The sequence below is a fragment of the Brassica napus genome, chromosome A4, assembly GCF_020379485.1.
Source record: "Brassica napus cultivar Da-Ae chromosome A4, Da-Ae, whole genome shotgun sequence".
Taxonomy (NCBI): domain Eukaryota; kingdom Viridiplantae; phylum Streptophyta; class Magnoliopsida; order Brassicales; family Brassicaceae; genus Brassica; species Brassica napus.
The window spans coordinates 7,627,990-7,648,243 of NC_063437.1; the positions used below are offsets into that span (position 1 = coordinate 7,627,990).

At 36.4% G+C, this 20,254-nt stretch overlaps 2 protein-coding genes across 2 annotated transcripts; both read right to left on the reverse strand.

Annotated features, from left to right (window-relative positions):
* Positions 1–9,464: 9,464 nt before the first annotated feature.
* On the reverse strand, positions 9,465–13,356 carry LOC106424948 (receptor-like cytosolic serine/threonine-protein kinase RBK2). Its single transcript, XM_048777343.1, has 7 exons — positions 11,547–13,356; positions 10,798–11,049; positions 10,560–10,714; positions 10,393–10,472; positions 10,159–10,294; positions 9,933–10,082; positions 9,465–9,861 (listed from the first exon to the last, which is right to left on the reverse strand). The coding sequence occupies exons 1-7, from the start codon at positions 11,878–11,880 to the stop codon at positions 9,751–9,753; spliced, it is 1,218 nt and encodes a 405-aa protein (XP_048633300.1). The 5' UTR covers positions 11,881–13,356; the 3' UTR covers positions 9,465–9,750.
* A 463-nt stretch (positions 13,357–13,819) lies between these two features.
* On the reverse strand, positions 13,820–18,136 carry LOC106408885 (DNA-binding protein SMUBP-2-like). The gene is made up of 7 exons (XM_048777342.1): positions 17,119–18,136; positions 16,730–17,038; positions 16,374–16,657; positions 15,186–16,217; positions 14,661–14,829; positions 14,396–14,553; positions 13,820–14,301 (listed from the first exon to the last, which is right to left on the reverse strand). Exons 1-7 carry the CDS (start codon positions 17,810–17,812, stop codon positions 14,059–14,061), a joined length of 2,889 nt encoding a protein of 962 aa, XP_048633299.1. The 5' UTR covers positions 17,813–18,136; the 3' UTR covers positions 13,820–14,058.
* Positions 18,137–20,254: the final 2,118 nt, after the last annotated feature.

Genomic DNA, 20,254 nt, shown 5'->3' on the forward strand with positions numbered 1-20,254 from the left:
GGACAGTGTTCACAAGCTTCTCAAGAAGCAGGTCTGCTTGGTTGAAGATGCAAAGGCTATAGACACAGAGGGTAGAGCAGAGGAAAAATCTTCATTGGTATAACTGGATTCCAAGAATCTGGAAACCAGGGTGGAAACAGAAACTCCTATGGAAATAGAGGTAATTTCAACAAGAGTTCACAGCACCAGAAACCTTACAGCAACAACAGAAGTTATGGAAATTCCTACTACTAGAAGCCACCACCACCTACTCAAGAGAGCAAGATTAAAGAGATGCTTGACAGAGTTCTTGAGGGACAGCAGAGCATGACAGTGGACTTTAATGGAAAGATTGATCTTGTCTACACCAACCTGAACACAAAGTTCAAAACTTTGAGTACTCATGTGAAGAAGCTGGAGATATCGGTTGTTCAGATAGGAGAAGTTGTTAAGAGACAGGAAGCCTTAACAAGAGGGGTAGGAGATGATGTGATGAAACACCACGTGAATGCCATCATAGGAGATGATTTCTGGTAAGTGGTGAAGCAAGAGAAGCTACAAGAAGGAGATTTTGAAGTGGAAAGTTCAATGAGCTTCGGCGGATTGCACTAGTGTTGATTGATGGATTACAACCCAAATCGATCGACAGGCTCTCCTGAGCATCGATCGATGACACCTACGGAGTCAACCGCATCTTGCAATGGAGCAGATAATCTCTTCATGCAACAACGCACCGTTCCAGCACATCAGCAGAGGGTTGCAAAAGAATTCTATGACACAGCTGGTGGCATAGACAATTGCTTCAAAAAGAAGTATAGACATCCTACTCGACCGTCAATCGACGTTAACGCCCACCATCGATCGACAGACGTCCAGAATTCGGCATACGTCCAAAATTCGGAAGAAGAGCCTTTGACCTTTTTGAACCAGAAAATTCTACTGGAAGAGAAGGATGAGTATGGAGTATATAGAGATGATCAGGGATGTGCACGAGATGTGGATGGACACATCATCAATGTGTCAAAGGAGGATATCAGAAAGCTAATGAAAAAAGCTTTGAGAGATGAGCACAACTACATATGTCTTCTAGAACATGCTAGCTCATTCACACAGACTAAGTTGGTACCAGAGATCTACCCCAAGGATGAGATCAATGAGATGTTCTATGGAGTCTTTGGAGCCCAAGAAAAGAATGAAGGTGGTTTCCAGATGAAGCTTGATGGTGTTTACTATCCACCTAATGATAACATCAGTTGGTTGACTACATGCATGGAGGAGATGAGGCAGGACAAATCCAAGATTCAGCATGCGGCCGACAAACATCGACCACCATCGATCGACAGACACAACTCAACATCGATCGACGACGACCCAAAGAACTCACATCCGATGAAGTCTCAACCAGATTTTCACACCAGAGCAGAGATTGATCAGTTGGTAGAAAATATCTACAGAACTCTGGAAACTACAAAAGAGAGGCTTGACAGGGGATGTGATGACATCTATTTCCCGATGGACCTTAGCATGAATGCTTTGACTTCTCAGATAGAAGAAATTCATAGGGAATTAGTGGAGATTCATAGTTACATTGCCCGTCCACCAGAAGCATCATCATCGATCAACAGACGCAACAAAAAATTGACTGATATTCATAGACAAACATCGGTCGACGACGCTACAAACCGAGGTAGGCTAGTACCAAAGGTGACATCAGACATGTCTGATACACAATTAGGGAGAGGAGATCTCAGCTGATACTTACACCACACTCAGAAGACATCAGTTTAACCTTGAGAGTCTTGGAGATAGATTGCAGAAGATGGAAAACACAACTGCAACAATGAAAGAAAAATTGCGCAGAGGAGATGAAGCAATGCGAGACTTCACTGGTACATGGTTCAACAAGCGCAGAGAAGAGATGGACACTTGTTTTCCAGCAAGTTCCAGCTTTCAAAAATACTAGCCAAATCACCACCAAAGTCAAGCTAAATGAATATAACAAAGCGCTGAGTAGGAGGCAACCCACTATTAGGTAATATTAAATTGGTTCTAATAATTTAGTATTTATGTTGGTTTTTATTTATTTATTGCAGGTCATAAAAAATAAAAAATGATCCGAGTAGACAATTGCCGTGAGTATCGACCGACGGAACACTGTCGACATCGATCGACAAAAATCACCTGCCGCGACCGATATCAACACCTTTACATCGGTCGACATCCATTCCCGTCTGGTATATCGTTCTAACTTGTTACATTGAGTCCTTATGATTTAGTTATCACCATAACTCCGACTGAATTTACAATGGGGACAGTGTAGTTTAAGTCTGGGGGAGGTTTACTGATAGTAATTTATTCATAAATCTTATTAAAATATTTACAAAAAGATTTTATTGAGTCAAGAAGGGGAAAATGAACTTATTAAATTTTTCCTTGTTATGTAACCACTCTTTAGTACCATTCTAGACTTAATGATTGCACATAGTACTAAAGAAAGTTACTAAACTTGACACAACTGCTTGTCTTGGGGCTTGATATACATGGGATCGGATTCTTCAAACAAGTCTGGAAGGTAAAGCCTTGTGTAGATAGATTTATCACCCTCTTTCTCTCTATTTTCAAAATATAAATTTAAAGAAGAAAAATTAATATATATATATATATATATATATATATGTATATATATATATATATATATCTATATATATCTATTAGAGATTTATTAGGAAAGGATTGAACAGGACTTGGTGGCTACAACCATTAAGGCTTGCTTCATAAGAATTCTATAGGTAAAGGATTAGAACATGACTTGGTGGCTACAACCATTAAGGCTTGCTTCACAAATAATCCTAGGATATAGGTCCAAAAGAAGTGAACATGACTTGGTGGCAACCACCATTACGGCTTGATTCATGGAAGCTTGTACAATCTTGGTCAATGATCTTGCAATATAAGCAGACTTTGACTGAGAGAGATGATAGGAACTAATGTTTGCATGCAGATCCAGATACTTGTCTGAAAATCTTTGCATCATGTGATCGATACTCTCAAGCAAAGCCGACACTTTTATTTATGCTAAGAAATGAGGTTGGTAGATGGGAATGTCAGACAAGATTTGCTAAGTTGTTGACTAGGTGAATTTGGTTGCTAAGCTAGGATATGGTATAATGTGTTTTTGTGATTAGGACTTCTTAGATGTGGATTGCAATATTGTAGAAGTGATGATTCTAAGTTCTAAATCATGTGAGTCTCTGCTGTTTTCAAACCTCTTTCAGAGAGACTACATGTTTGTTTTGCTTGAGGACAAGCAAAATGGTAAGTCTGGGGGAGTTGATAGACTATGGATTTGACCCACTTTTACCCATGGTTTATAAGTGTTTTAATTACTAATTATTATATTATAGAGTCTATTTTGAATATTTATAGAATCAGGAGTGATTTGGAGGAAAATGATGATTTTGGAGTATTTTAGAGATATTTGAAGTAAGCACCCGAGATGACCATGGGTCGATAATGAAGAGGAATAATCGATCGATGTTCACATCTTGACATCGATCGACAGCGAAGTGCGTAGAAAGCCCGTTCGGTCACAGCCGACTTAGAGTCCAAGTCTTCACCACTTTACCAGATTTCCTTGACGAGTTTTAACCTAATTATATAAGCTTTGCCAACATGTTAGAGGCAAAGTGTGTTTTTTTGTTTTACTATTTTCACAGCAAAGGTTTTCTAGGATTTTAGTAGATTGGAGAGAAGATCCAAAGTTATGTTTGATTGGAACTCCATTAATATCTATCTATTATTCTAATGCAGTTTTCATACCTATTTGTTGTTATGAACTGCTTGGCCATGTTCTCTTGTTAGATTTTAGGGTTTAAATAGGTTATGAGGGATTAGCCCCAACTATAGATTGCTAAGTTGTGATATTAATCATTACGGTTGTCACTAATGCATTATTCTATATTAGCTACCTAGAACATGCTCTAGGATTGTTAGATATAAGCGATAGCTTTCATCTCATCCTGAAACCATTCTAATTGAGCACATTCAACCCGCGTATTAACGCTTGACCAACAGCGTCGATTGATATTCAAATAAAATAATCGGTCGACGTTTCGAATACTGAATCGATCGATATTCATATAGAATCATCGATCGACACTGGTCAATAGACGAACCTAGAAAGCGAGAGCCTAGTGGTTCGTTTATAAGTGTTGAGCTCTATAATATCATGCATGCAACTTGTTAGGCATCTATAGGATTATAATTCCAAAATTCCTGAATAAAAACCCTAAGTCCAGCTATTTCCTTTTAAGCACCAAAACCTCAACCAATCAATCGAGCAATTATTTGCTCAAGCAACTGCAACTTTACATTTAAACAATTAAACCATCTAACTTTACAAGTATGATTAGATTTATTAGGTTTCCTAGCTCCTCGTGGATTCGATCCCTAAGCACTACAATTGAACCTCTTATTTGAGAGAGTAAAATCACTCCTTAGAGTAATTTGAGTGGTATCATCTTCCTATTTCATTGCTTCCTTTGGAAACACACCTCTGGAAGAAGTTGTGGAAGCCTAAAACTCAACCCATACTATTTTATTTGTTGTGTACTATCAGGAGCCTTGGCTGTTAAGTCTCAACTTTGATCTCGTGGGATCCCTCTTGATATCGTATATTCATTGTATCATGAAGCCCATAGATTTTTTGTCACATGTTGTTCCATTGTCCTACAGCGTAAAAAGTTTGGAACGCATCAGATGTTCCTTTCCCGCCTGTTGGGTGGTCCTTAACTCGGTTGTCCTGAATCTACATTACATTTTTGCTTGTAGTCAAAATTGGGCTCTTGGTGCCTCTTTTCTTCTTGATTTTCCCTGGTTGCTCTGGCAGATTTGGAAAGCTCGAAACTAATTCAGTTATGAGCAAGTTCAACAGTATGGCTAAGCCTTCAGGGTTTCATCCCTGGAAGCACAGTGTGTCCACCTCCAGACCTAGGAGGCCATCAAACATGGAAGAAATCGCCTACGTCCTTTCTCAAATTCAATATCAGGTCTTCTTGGTCTCCGGACTCTTGAACAGGAGGTGCGGCCTGCTGCTCAGATATTCTTCCGAGAAGGTGTTGTTTCATAGGAGAAAATCTTTCAGTGGCATCACTTTGAATATTCAAGCAGATCTTCTAACATTATCCTGGTTTGCAGCTGCCATTCTTGATCTCAAAATGAGGAAAGTGATGTTTGAATTTCGTCGTTACGTTTCTGGCGGTGCTCTTGATAATCCTCTTACTCACCAGTTCGCCTATTAGACTTGCCATGGTATTAATTCAAAGGATTTTTTATTCGATTCAAGGAGGCAGTCTCCACCAGGTCTACGAGCTCTATAACTCTCCGACTTAGAAAATTGTTTATAGTATCAATAGGGACCAACGTCACCAATCTTATGTGGCAATGAATGGTCTGTAGTGGTTATTTCGTCTACTGTGTAAGGAAGCTACTTTGAACACATGACATGGCTTACTAGCGTGTATTGGATTCCCCTGAGCTTTTGCTCGGCTTTGAAAGTCTCATACTATATTTTCTTTATCCTACTCTCTGGGTTTTCTTTTTCTTGGTGCCTATTGGTGTCCACTTTTATTTTAGTTTTGGTTGTTGCAATGTCCTTTGACTTGTGATATATTGTTTGAATTATTATGACAACAAAAAGTATCAGATGAAGGAGTTCTCAAAATATTATGAAATATAATTACTATAAATTATGTTTAAGATATTATGGGCTGAGTTTCTTTATGATTTTTAGATACTCATGCTTGAATGTTAATTAAGTAGATAATCTCATGTTGGAATAACCTCAATGAAAGTATTTTCACCAGACTGAATTTCAGGCTGTAGTTTGAATTGACACCCCTAATCTAACCATACGCACAACCTATTGACCCAAACACCTTATTTAATATGTTGTTTGTCCTTTGAAAAGTTGTATTGTTTCTCATAAAGATTTTTTTTACTTAAATGAAAAGCTCATTATATTACTCAAACATGAAGTGGTCTTAGAAATCAAATTGGAAGTCAGATTGGAATAGAACAATCAACAAAATAAAGTTTTATATGAAAAGCTCTAATAGTCCTAGATAAAGAATCAGCAATATCGTTTTGCCCTCGAGGGATATAGAAAATCCTGAAATTGTGTAATATTTGTTGCAAATCCTCTATCTCCTTCAACTCTGTTGAGAAGTTTGGCCACACTTTAGGCTTCTTAATCATCGCAAGAACGTCCTTGCAGTCCATTCCAAATTTCTTGGCAGATAGAGTGATCGGGCATTTGTCCAAGCAAGTGCTTCGAGCTCCGAATGCAAAGAACACTCCTTTCTTCTTTGGTTTCTTGTACTCATTAGTCGGATTTGGCATGACATGTCTCTCAAAACTCATCCACAGCCACTAAATGTGCTGCCGAAGTCAAAGAACCATCCACCAAACATAAGTTTTGTAAGCATATATAACTTGTGAATCAATATTATCTGGAGGTTGTGTCGCTGTAGATGCAACTGCATTTGCTGAATACCGAGCTTGGCATTCCCCTCTTTGTGTTTGATCAGCACCAAAGGGTCTCTGTCAACTCCTCTGAATAGTTTATCGTTCCTGGCTTTACAGAGATATAAGATTATCCACGAATAAGGATTTCTATCAAAGTGTTGAGCTAAATAGCACTGCTGGTTAGGCACACATGTTGAGGTAGTCAAGGTGCGTTATTCGATTAAATAACACTGCTGGTTATGCACACATATTAAGTTAGTCAAGGTGTGATGTTTGATTAAATAGCACTGCTGGTTATGCACACATGTTGAGTTAGTCAAGGTGTGTTGTTTGATTTGAGCTAACAACATAATAATTTATAAGGGCGAAAAAATTGTGCTTCTCGACCTACAGTTGTCTGGCCCGACTCTGCCAGCAGTCATGCATTTGTTTATTCATATTTGTATATATTCAATAAATATACTAAATTCATGATAATCAAATTGTAAATAGGATGAATGAGTGGAGTGTTCAATATGAAGAGAAATTTAAGAAAATAACTATATATATTCTACGGAGACATGTTTCTCACAAGATTATGCATTTGCTTCCTCATTATATTGTTGTATATATTGAATAAATAAACAGAATTCACAAATAATAGTCATTTTATTCAGTAATCTATATAAAAAGTATATATATGATGTCATTGTCATTAGTATCTTATTCTTGACAAGTTGTTTGCACCAATTTCTCTTTTGGGAAAATTGTTAAAACAGAACAAAAATTTATGATGGTTGTCCATTTGGAAATATATTCTACGAAAATTTGTTTCTCACAAGATTATATATATATCCCACCCCCAGCTATAGCTATATATATATATATATATATATATATATATATACGGAAATTTGTTTCTCATAAGATTATGTATTTGCCTCCTCGTCATACTTTTGTATATATTGAATAAATAAACAAAATTCACAAATAATAGTCACTACTCTATGCAGTAATCTATATTAAAATTATATACACGATGTCACTGTCATTAAAATCTTATTCTTAACAAATGATTTGTATAATGCTTATTTTCATATGTAAGCCATCTCCCCACCCCAGCTATATATATATACCATGTTCGAAAACGCGGACACATAGGCTGATTATGCAGCATTGGAGCGCTCGGTTGGAGCGCTTGGTGGAGGTCAACCGAGGTGATTTCATCTTAATCGTTCAATTAATAAATCGGTTTCACAAAAAAAACAATTTTTTTTAGGGTTTAAATGCTTGAAGTTGAAAATTGGATGTGAAATCTACATATTTTATGAAGAAAAAATAAGAAAAAAAAAACAACATTTGAGTGAGAAATGTCAGATCTCTGTTATAGGCCATGGTAGAAATGCAGAAAACTTAATCGACAACTAGAAGAAGAAGAAGAAAATTTATTTAAGTTTTTTCCATTCACTAAAAGAAAACATTAAAAAAGACAATACATAATCTACTCTACCCACAGACCACGTATCATAATGTGTACTATTTTGAAAATAAATTTCTATATACACATATATTTACTCATATAACTAAAAAGACCTTAAAATTAATCATCAATCTCCGATTTTTCATTAACTCGCTAGGCTCATACTGATCGCCCGACTTATGTATAACGCAATTCTGAATATATATATTCTACGAAGACCTGATCGCCCGACTCACGTAAAACGCAATAATAGTCATTAATGCAGTAATCTATATGGAAAATATATACACAATGTCACTGTCATTTAAATCTTATTCTTCACAAGTAATTTGTATAATACTTATTTTTTATCTGGCCCGACTCTGCCAACAGTCATGCATTTGTTTATTCATATTTGTATATATTCAATATATATACTAAATTCACGATAATCATATTGTAAATAGGATGAATGAGTGGAGTGTTTAATATGAAGAGAAATTTAAGAAAATAACTATATATATTCTACGGAGACATGTTTCTCACAAGATTATGCATTTGCTTCCTCATTATATTGTTGTATATATTGAATAAATAAACAGAATTCACAAATAATAGTCATTTTATTCAGTAAGGGAAAATTGTTAAAACAGAACAAAAATTTATGATGGTTGTCCATTTAGAAATATATTCTACGAAAATTTGTTTCTCACAAGATTATATATATATCCCACCCCCAGCTATACATATATTCTACGGAAATTTGTTTCTCACAAGATTATGTATTTGCCTCCTCGTCATACTTTTGTATATATTGAATAAATAAACAAAATTCACAAATAATAGTCACTACTTTATGCAGTAATCTATATTAAAATTATATACACGATGTCACTGTCATTAAAATCTTATTCTTAACAAATGATTTGTATAATGCTTATTTTCATATGTAAGCCATCTCCCCACCCCAGCTATATATATACCATGTTCGAAAACGCGGACACATAGGCTGATTATGCAGCGTTGGAGCGCTCGGTTGGAGCACTTGGCGGAGGTCAACCGAGGTGATTTCATCTTAATCGTTCAATTAATAAATCGGTTTCACAAAAAAAAACAATTTTTTTAGGGTTTAAATGCTTGAAATTGAAAATTGGATGTTAAATCTACATATTTTATGAAGAAACAATAAGAAAAAAAAACAACATTTGAGTGAGAAATGTCAGATCTCTGTTATAGGCCATGGTAGAAATGCAGAAAACTTAATCGACAACTAAAAGAAGAAGAAAATTTATTTACGGTTTTGCCATTCACTAAAAGAAAACATTAAAAAAGACAATACATAATCTACTCTACCCACAGACCACGTATCATAATGTGTACTATTTACTCATATAACTAAAAAGGCCTTAAAATTAGTCATCAATCTCCGATTTTTCATTAACTTGCTAGGCTCATACTGATCGCCCGACTCACGTATAACGCAATTCTGAATATATATTCTACGAAGACCTGATCGCCCGACTCACGTATAACGCAATAATAGTCATTAATGCAGTAATCTATATGGAAAATATATATACAATGTCACTGTCATTTAAATCTTATTCTTCACAAGTAATTTGTATAATACTTATTTTTTATCCCTCAAAATGATGTACACTCCCCCTTCCTCTCCCCCCCTTTTAAACTTTTTCTTCTTTCCCCTTTAGTTGTATTTTATCTATTTCCACTCTCCAAGATATAATTTTATGAATATCTCTTGATGTGTTCATCCCTGAAAGCTTTCCGATAAAAGGGAACTTTGCATTTCAAGATGCACTTGAGATGTGTTCATCCCTGAAAGCTTTCCGATAAAAGGGAACTTTGCATTTCATGATGCACTTGAGGTCGTTCAGGTTGCCTTTGAGGATCTCAACGACCTAATTTTAAGACAAGATCAAAACAAAGGTGATTAACTTTACTTGTTACACAAGAAATATTTGTTAGCTACCTGACTCATCCCAGGCCTCTCTATTGATGACTGTTGGATTGATAACGAAGCAGCCAGAAGCACAAGTTTAATCTGCCTCCAATCATAGTCACTCACCAGAGATGGATCGATCAGCTCTCTAATTTTGTTCTTCTTCATCAATGGTTTAGCCTGGGAAGAAATATAAAAGCAACTAAGTACAGAAGTGGAGTTTCAGTCACGGGTGTCTTGTTTTTATAGAACTAACCCATAGAACAAGACTTTGCTTGGAGTAGTCGAGAGCTCGCCGTCCAGTAACAAGTTCGAGTAAGAGAACACCCAAGGCGAATACATCAGTCTTCTCGTCTACTATCCCGTGAGTTAAGTACTCAGGAGCAAGATATCTGAAACAAAATCCATCTCTGAGACTTGCTTGGTAAACGAAAAAAAAAAGAAAACAATTATCCAAGGAAGTATATGCTTAATGCGTACGTAGTCTTACCCGAACGTGCCTTCAAACTTGGAAACAATATGGTGCGTCCAGTGTTCAGGTAGCCACTTTGCAAGCCCAAAATCGCATATCTAAAATCCCAAGACATTTCATAAGAGGCAAAGAACCAATTAAAGATATGTTTTGTCTTCTTCCAATGCATCATACATATACCGTACCTGAGGCGAAAAATCATGAGTGAGAAGAATGTTTGCGGCCTTAATATCTCTGTGAATGATTCTCCTGTGACATCCTCTGTGAAGATAGACGAGACCCTCTGCAACTCCCAATGCAATCTTGTACCTGATGCTCCAATTCATCTTCTCCTTGGAGCCTATATCAATCAAACAATGTTCTCTAATTTGGATGATAATCATAAAGGCATGCATGCAAGAGTGATGGAGGAAGAGAGTTTACTGTAAAGCATAGAAGCTAAGCTCCCATGAGGTGATAACTCAAGAACAAGATGCATTCCACCTTGGACACCATAGCCCAAAAGCTTGGCAATGTTTGAATGGTTAACATGTGCCATTATGCCCATCTCTGATAGAAAGTCTCCAATGATCTCCTCGCTATTTCCCCGCATCAGCCGTTTTATAGCTACCATTTGTCCATTTGACAACCTCCCCTTGTACACTTCAGCATAACCTCCTTTCCCAATTAGATTCTCTGCCCAGAAGAAAATATTGCTATTATTACACGACAAATCTTCTTTAGTTTGGTCAGTTCAACTATATGTTCAACAAAAAAATGATTTTATTAACAATTCAAATCATAAAACATTTAGGGTGTGACTGGTAACCACCAAAGAACATTAGAAATGATTAGGAAAAAAATGAATAAAAATAAAATTTTGGGAACGATAAGGAATAAGGATTCCTGGAAAAAATATTTATCACGAATGGTAACATTTTTGAGGAACATTAAGGAATGCAGTGTTTCTCTTCGTTCCCTTGGTTACCATTCAAACCCTTAGACATGACAACTTTGATTCACTGGTTTACTTTAAAGTTTAGTAGTAAACCAAGTAAACAAAAAAAAAGTCTGCTAAACCAAGTAAACTAGAAAATCAACAGTACGAATTTTATCAAACCGATACTAAACCGAATTGCAACAAACAAAACAATCAGACAAAGCCATGTTGAGATTTCGGATTTGATACTTACCGAAAGCGAAATTGTTTGTAGCAATCTTGAGCTCAGAGAAAGTGAAGATTCTTCGAGGAGAGTGTACAAGAAAATGAGCATCGTTGGAGGATCCGAATCTGAGATTGTCCCTCAAGCTAGTGCATCTCCTCAGAGAGCTCTTAATGGCATTGTTGTGAAACGGAATCTTCAGATTCTCCAGCGATTTTTTCGATGTGCTTCTTAGAAGCTCAACGATTCTGCGGAAACGAGAAGAGGAAGGGTTCTTCGCGGCCTCGGAGCTTTCAAATTCTTCGGTTCTGAAGAATTCTTCGAGAACTCCGGTGGGTGAAGAAGAATCAGGAACTTTCAGCATCGTTATGCTCTGAGGAAGGTGACAAAAGCGGTTTTGAATTTAGACAGACACACAACTCACTTTCAGCATTTATTTTGAAACTTGAAGCGGCGATTTTTTGTTTTTGTTTTCCGCGAAAACATGAAAGTCTTTTTTTCTTTCTCTCTCTCCTTTATTTTAAATAAAAGAATAGAAAATCGAACATGGGAATTTTGCAAGCAAAGTTAAATATGAAATATCAAAGAGAGAGAGAGACAAGAAAAAAGTTAGATACGTAAAAAGGGTTGAATATGTTGTAAACAAGGACTAAATATGTAAAACGTTTAAATATAAAAACACTTAAAAGGTGTTAGTGGAAGTTTAACTTACATAAAGTATTGATCCTAAGAGATTCTAATTTTGTTAAGTTTATAAAGAACTGCAAAGGGTTTTGCATATTTATAAAATCTAAGAAAATATTCTGTTAGGAATTAAATTTTTTATAATTCAAGTTCCAGTGACATCATAATTGAATCATTAAAGATCAAACTTTTTAGATAATAGTAGATTTTATCTGTAATTAAATAATCATCAAACTAGTAACACTAGATTGTTAAAATCAATAAACTAATAACAACAGAATAAAATTTTTACAAATCATTCAAAATTCAGTTCCTACTAACACCACTAAATATATCATCTAAAAAGATTAAATATTCATTTTTTATCCTTTTAACTAAAAATCTCTACCACAACATCTTAGATCACAATATTTTATTATTATTCACTAACTGAAACATTTTCATTGAAACATTTTTAATATATTTTAAAATCATAAGTTCAATAACACGAAATTTTTAAATATTTTCTAAAGATTCATGTTTAACATCCAATTGCCATTTTACTATAAATGATTCTAGGTCTCAAATTAAAGACACTCTTTACTGAACTTATAAACCAATAAGATTATTTTGGTGTATACCCAAATAAACCCTTTCACAATATGAATGAGAAATAAGACAAATCTTATTAAAGAAAATTTTGGAGCATGGAAAATGGCAAAAAAAAAACATTGGGAGTTAGTGAATCACAAGAAAAATCACAGTACAATGTGAAACGAAATCATATGGGCTTATTCGAACCAAAACATTTTGTATAAGGAGCATATCAACATTAACTCTGCAAGTTGTGCACATATCAAAACAAGTTGACTACAGTAGTCAGGTATTATCATACAAATGTAGAAAAAGAAAGCAATAGCCAAGAACAGAAGAAAGACTAGCCTTCAACCAACAAAATCTTCTAAGAAAATAATTCAATAAAAGAATGAAACAAGAAAATGACAATCAACCCAAATAAAAAAAAGAAATGCAGAATCTAAAAGAATAAGAAAAACAGGAGAGCATACCATGAGAGAGGAGAAACTCAATATATATATTCTGCTGGACGAGAAAGTGAGACAGGATAAATGGTGTAAACTATCACTTTAGGTACAAATCAACCATCGCTTTCTTATATAATAGTACTACTGAACCACCAAACGTTATTCGTATAACATGTATACAAATATATGATAATGATTGGCTTCGAGTAATACCTTGTAGATCCACCAATCTCCAGAGATGTGTATTATAATAGCACTAATAACATCATATCTACCAAACTGTAATCATTATAGAGTAATTAAGGATTTTTTTTTTCTCTTCAAGAAGAAGATATATTTAATATATAAACTAAATAATCAATTGACTGTCATTAGTTGTTACGTGTTACATATAATCAAGAAAAACTTTACTTCACGACCAAATCAAAGCACAATTATAACGACAACTCTTTGATTTCTTGTTTGTTACACTCCCCAATAATCTACGAGCGACTTAACCATTTTCTTTAATAACTATTAACTAAAATGATTTGGAATATAGAACAGTAATCAAAAACTGTTTAATTGTGTTTGTTTTACCAGACCAGAACAGAGAACTTAGTGGATATGTGGTAAAATATGACGCCACACCAATTGTATAAAATATACATGAATATTTCTGTCTTTTCATATACAGATTACTTTCTGTGGTAACGACAACTGATAACAAATCTTTTCCTGTACAAGGAACAACTCGCCATGGAAACATATTACACCAAGATAGAGAGAGAGAGAGAGAAAAGAAGTTTTTGGTTTTCTTGTTGTTGGTAGTACTTACATTGTATGTTTGGCGGAGTTTAGCCAAGGTAAGGCAACATCGGGTCCAAGCCTAGTCCTGAACCACCCAAGCTACCTGGGTCCGCATGTTTCACTCTTCCGAAGTAGCGTATGTGACGCAACAGCCTTGCAAGGAATGTGTTGTGGCAGATTGTTGAGCTATCACATACCACCGCCACGTGCTTCCGGGCTCTTGTTATGGCTACGTTCATCCTTCTGCTATCCCCTAGGAATCCCACTGCACCTAGGTTGTTGGACCGTACCTACACAAAAGCAGCAACCAACTACATGAATCTTCTTTCCACTTGGCAAAATAAAATAAAAAGGTATGCAATGCTACAGAAGGTAATAGTGTACCATTGATATGATCACTGCATCAGCCTCCCGTCCTTGAAAGCTGTCAATGGTTGCGACCTCAACTCCATCAGCAACTGGAAAATCATCCAGCCTTTCTCTGAGAAGCTGCACCTGAGCAACATATGGGGATTGAACGGCTATAGCCATTGGACTAACCCCTACAATCATTTGGAATTTATTAGGATTTCGAGCTTAAACATGCGTGAGTCTCCAAACTATGGCTTGTTTCTTCTAATTTACAACTAACTGAAAATATACTACTCACCTGCATAAATCAACGAGATGACGTGATTAACCACAATATCTGCTTCTCCTTCATTGTATAATGAGCCTGTACCAGCTGGATCTAGACGCTCCTCGCAACCCATCGACAAACTCCCATATGGCATTCTTGTGTCGAGGAGAAGCAGCGGGCATTGCGTTATCCAAGTAGGCTGCAGTAGGTGGAAAAAAAAGAAAGATGGTGTTAAACCCTTAAGTGTCATGGGGTTACCATAGTGCGTCCTGTTGCAGTCTATTAGACTGCCAAAGGTAAGCTACTTTTCGACACTATTGGTTTATTTCTAATCACCAAACAAAAGAAGACGCGAATCATCTTTCGCAAGCTCAAGAGCAGCTCTACTTTTAACCACAAGCAAAGATAGTATCATAAACACACAAAACAACGGACTTGCTAAAGAAATCATGTAATGTTTCAGTAGAACAAGTATACAAGTATACATATGTGTGATTGCATGCCATGTTGCCATCAAATAAATAAGAAAACTAATCAAACAGTAAGAAGAAGTACCTTCACAAAAGGAGAATCGATAAGCAGATGAGAGGCCACACTTGGAGCAGATTTCAACCATCCACCATACATCTCCTTTGATGCCCAGCCAGCGATTACATCATTCATACGATACTGAGTTGTTAACTTTGTCGAAAGAAGCCCATCATGTAAAGATGCAGCTCGTTCCAGTAAGGATACACCAAGCCCATCTTCTAAAGCTTTACGTGATAGAACAACTGGTGCTAATTGGCATGGATCACCAGCAAGAATGCAACGTTTCCCTTGCAATATTGGAATCCAGCATGAAGGCTCGATAGACTGACCAGCTTCATCTATAACAACCAAATCAAATGTTTCCAACCTCCTAATCAAAGGATCAGCTGCTCCAATGTTAGTGGCGAAAACAACCTGGGCATTTGATAGAATTTCCTTCACAGTTTCTTTTTCCTTCTTCTTCAACGCCTTTCCAAGCTGTTTCAAAAGCTGTCGAATACCAGCAGCAAGAGAATCATCCCTCAGGCATTGCCGAAGATCTTTTCTTAAATCTGACTTCTTCCTTTCCAGTTCTGCCCGAAAGCTTGCGAGCTTGGAGTTCACAATTTCCCCCAGAGACTTCGAAGCAACAGCGGATGATATTCTTGCAGGATTTCCGACTCGGACAATGTTTAGCCCAAGATGTGAGAGCTTCTCGACCATGTTGTCAACAGCTGCATTAGTAGGTGCTGTTACAAGTACTCTTTCTCCCTGCTGAACAGCTAGGGTGATGACCTCCTTGAGCATTCCAGTCTTTCCAGTACCAGGAGGTCCTTGAACTATCATAACCGGTCTCTTTTTGTTTACTCCCAGCGCTATGGCTCTCCGTTGGGAATCGTCGAATAACTTTCCCACTGGCTCATCACTCAACTCCGCTTCACTCCAGTCTACATAATCATTCTGCTCCAGCCATGTGATATCTTCCCCGTCCCCAAATAATGTCGCCACTACAGAAATTGATGGATTTTTCTTCTGCAGCCCATTCTTCTGCAGAAGCATTAGGGCTTCACAGTTACGCTGCAACCGAAGATTACAATAAGCGAGTTGCAGAAAGAAATAGTAATGTGAACAATCGACATTTGAGCAAACACTTGCAATAAAAGGCCATGATAAGCATCTTTGAATGTCGTAAAGATGAAAATTACTGGGATTAAACTCTACAAAAAAATATACCTCATAAGTGAGAGCATCGGCCAACCCATGAATACGATCAATTCTGACACTCTTTCCAAAGAGCTTGGAGAAAGTAGGATCTCCATGACGAGATTCTAGAGCCACGCCAATGCTGCACCCATCATCTCCAAGGTTGTGAACAAACCCCTGCGTACAAGAAGTTGCTCCAGCACCCTTACTGTCACAAATTCTTATGCAAACCATGTCACCAGGGGAAAGTGTTGTAGGAGGTAGACGATGGTTGCCCCCAACCTTAAACAACACCAAGTGCATACCTCCGAGCCCTGCATATTGATTAAAGTTTACAACATATTTTTTGGAAACTGAAAGAGAACATATTACAACAAAGAACTAACCTGTGGAGGTACTAACTGCATACAAGTTGCAAATAGTGTCACAAAGTTCCTGCGGAGCTTCACCGTGCCTAACCAAGAACTCGATCGGTCTGGAGGAATCAGAGCTCTCATCTGGAGTAGGGATAACATCTAGTTCCTCCTGTGTAACCTCCAGCTCCGTATCTCGTTCCACTTGAAGTAACTGCGACATGCGGCAGGTGAACTCATCAATCCTTGCTTGTATAGCCTTCACCTTCTCTGAGTCCATCCCAAAAACTCCAGCAACTGGCTTTGGTTGATGAGCTTTGCGAGCAACCTCTCTATGCTGAGCTGCACAACACCCAAAAAAATCTCCACTTTAGCCAAACCAATAAGAGAGCGAAGAAAATAATAGCCAAAAGAAAGAAAACCTGAATTAGCTATCTCCTTGAGCAGCTTCCAAGACTGAGTCTCCTTCCAATTCTCCAAGACGTTCTTGCTCTCCAGGTCTTGGAGAACATCACGCAACTCCCTCTGGAAATGATCGAACAAGGTAGGATAATGGGTGCAAGCCTTCATACAGATGACCTCAAGGCCGAGTGGCATAGGAATGGCGTTGAGATAGGGCTGAGCCTGGATCACAAACGTCAAACCCGAACCAGCGTTCTGCCTTAGCTCCGAGAACTCACCCTGAACCTCCGCGTTTGCCAAGTCAGAGGCCATCGCCTTCATGGCTTGGCTAATCCACTTCACCACGTTCCTCCCTAGATCTCTCCGCCCCAAGGGATCACCGTTTTGATTCAAAGCGCGGAGACTCAGTTCTCTACCCTTCTCCTTCGGTTGCTCGACAACACAAGTTTCACTGCTAACACTCACAGATTCAGTATCCTTCCTCTTCTCCACTTTCCTAGGCCTAAGTTTATCGGAAACGTTACTTTTCCTGCGAGGCTTCCTCTTCGTCGCACTAGAACCGCCGCTGCAAAAGACCTTCCGCGTCGGGGATACGCGAACGCCGTCTCTCTTATCGGAGACGAGACAGACGTAACTCACCGGCGGTCGAGTGAAGGTGAACGCCGTCGAGGGAATCCGAATGCTTCTGCACAGAAAACTTGAAGCTGCGTCCATCAGATTTTCCCGGAGTTTCAGTTCAGATTTTCCCGAGAAAAAAAAAACCGCAAGAAAAGAAAAATTAAAGCTAGAAAGCAAAGTGTATCGACATTTTCAGGCAGAGAATAGAAAATCTTCGTGTGGAGCGCTATAGAGGGAAGGGTTTCAGATATTAAAAAGACACGAATCTCTCTCAAATTGTTGATGATGACTTTTAATCTTAGCCGCAAGCTGAAACTTGAGGCTCTCTGAGTTTATTTTTTTATTTTAGTTTGAAAATTGGTAAACGGAATTTGATTTTGAGACTCCAACTCAGCGGAGAGTCGTGATGAGAGATTGTAGTCGAGAGTTGTGATTGGTGAGGATTGATTCTTGTGGGCTAGCGACGTGTTTAGTTACTGTCCAGTCATTTGTTCTTGCCCCCTTTTCTTTTCAGATTCTTCTTTACAGACCCCGTAACTTTAGCATTCGCAGTTGTTCCCCTTTTTGCATTGAGTGTAGGCCTGGGCACAGATCGGATATCCGGGTTTTTGAAAGTATTTGTGATTTGCTTCGTATGTCACGGATATCTAATTTTTCGATTTGCTTTGCTTTGTATGTCACGGATATCTAATTTTTTGATTTGCTTTGCTTCGAGAAAATACGGATATTCAGAAAAACGGATATCTGAAAAATAAATAAATATTTGCGGATGTTTATGAATACTTGCGGATATCTCATCTATTTTAATTAATACAAATAATCTTAAAAATTTGATATAATTTTTTTTTTTTGCAAAATATATTTTTGGATGATATATAAAATAAAAGTTAAAAGAAATAGTGAGTTTACATATTTTGTAAATTTTTTAAACTTAATAAACAATTATAATAAAACAAAACTTAAGAAAAAAAATTATAATTGTCATAAAAATTTCACTTCCTTTTATGTAATATTTTTATATAAGTAATAATGTGGATATAATTTGTCAAATTATATGTTAAAATAATAATTATATAACTTTATACATTTAAAATTTTAAATATAATCAAGATATACATGTATTTATATATTGCTGGATCGGATCGAATATCCGTTTTTCAAAATTTTAATATTTGTGGTTTGCTTCGATTTTAACGGATATTAATTTTTAGTATTTGTTTTGCTTCGAAGTTTTACGGATGATCGGATTTTTCAGATCGAATCGAAATAAATAAGGAATCGAATCAATATTTGCGGATATTTTGTCCACCCTTGATTGAGTGGTCACGGTTTAGAAGATTTCGAAAGGTATATTAATTTAATACTAGTAAACAGTTTTAGTCCTCAATAGTGAGGTGTGTTGTAGCCTGTAGCAAAAGAGACGATGTGGCAGACAACGAAGCATACCCCGCGAATAATGTATTAGAAATTTCAAAAGATTTATTTATGGACAGTATATCATTATTTGAATATCCTCCACTTTTGGATTTGATTTTAGCTCAGTTCAAAAATACGAAGGAAGCGTAGCCGGTTAATCGGATGCATACGCGGTGGTCGAAACATGGCCGTGGCAAGATGGAACAAAATTGGAGGATCAACGCTGGAGACCGAGCTTTTGCCATGTCGTCCATGTAATAACGAAACACCGCGTGTCAAACTAACTGGCTTGCTGTAATTAAACACTAAATAATTTCAGATCTAAAACGGGCATTTTATCCGTTAATTTTAATTCTTTTCACTATTTTTTCAATTCAATCCAAAAAGTTTATATACAAGCAAACCAAATATTAAAAATTAATATTGTTAAAAACGTAGAAAATTACAAATACTAAGAAAATAGAGCCAGATTTCTGCTCTATTCTGACTTACAAATATACGTATATCCAAAATTAAATATATAATTTTAAATATATAATTTGATATAATTATTAATATAACATATAATTTATTAATTTTTATAAAGTATGAAATTAAAAAAAAAAAGAAATTAAAAATCTTTATTAAAATATAATTATGGAAAGACATCTTTGTGAGTATGACAAAAAAAATTACAGTTTTGACAATAAAACTTAAATTGTGATTTTAGTAAAAAACAAAATTTTATAGTTTTGACAAAAAAATCTGGTCGTTTAAAAGAAAAATGAAAATTTATGGTTTAAAAAGAAATAGTATATGTTTTTTTTGGGGAGAAAATGAGATTTTGTGTTATGTAAAAGGAAAAAAAGGGTTATATGATTTAAACAAGGAAAATTGGGCTGTATGAAGCCACAATAATGCATAATTAGTTGAGAAAAAGACTAAGATAGCACCAAACCAAGTTTTTGTTCCCAAAATAGCACTCAAGGCTCAAAGTCACAAAAATAAGTTTCATTAAAAAGGTAAATATACACTTTTACCCTTGGGTTAATTAATCATAACCTTAGGGTTTAGAGTTAAGGGGTGGGGTTTTGGAATTAGGGTTTAAAATTTTATAAAAAATAAATACTAAAATAAAAAATA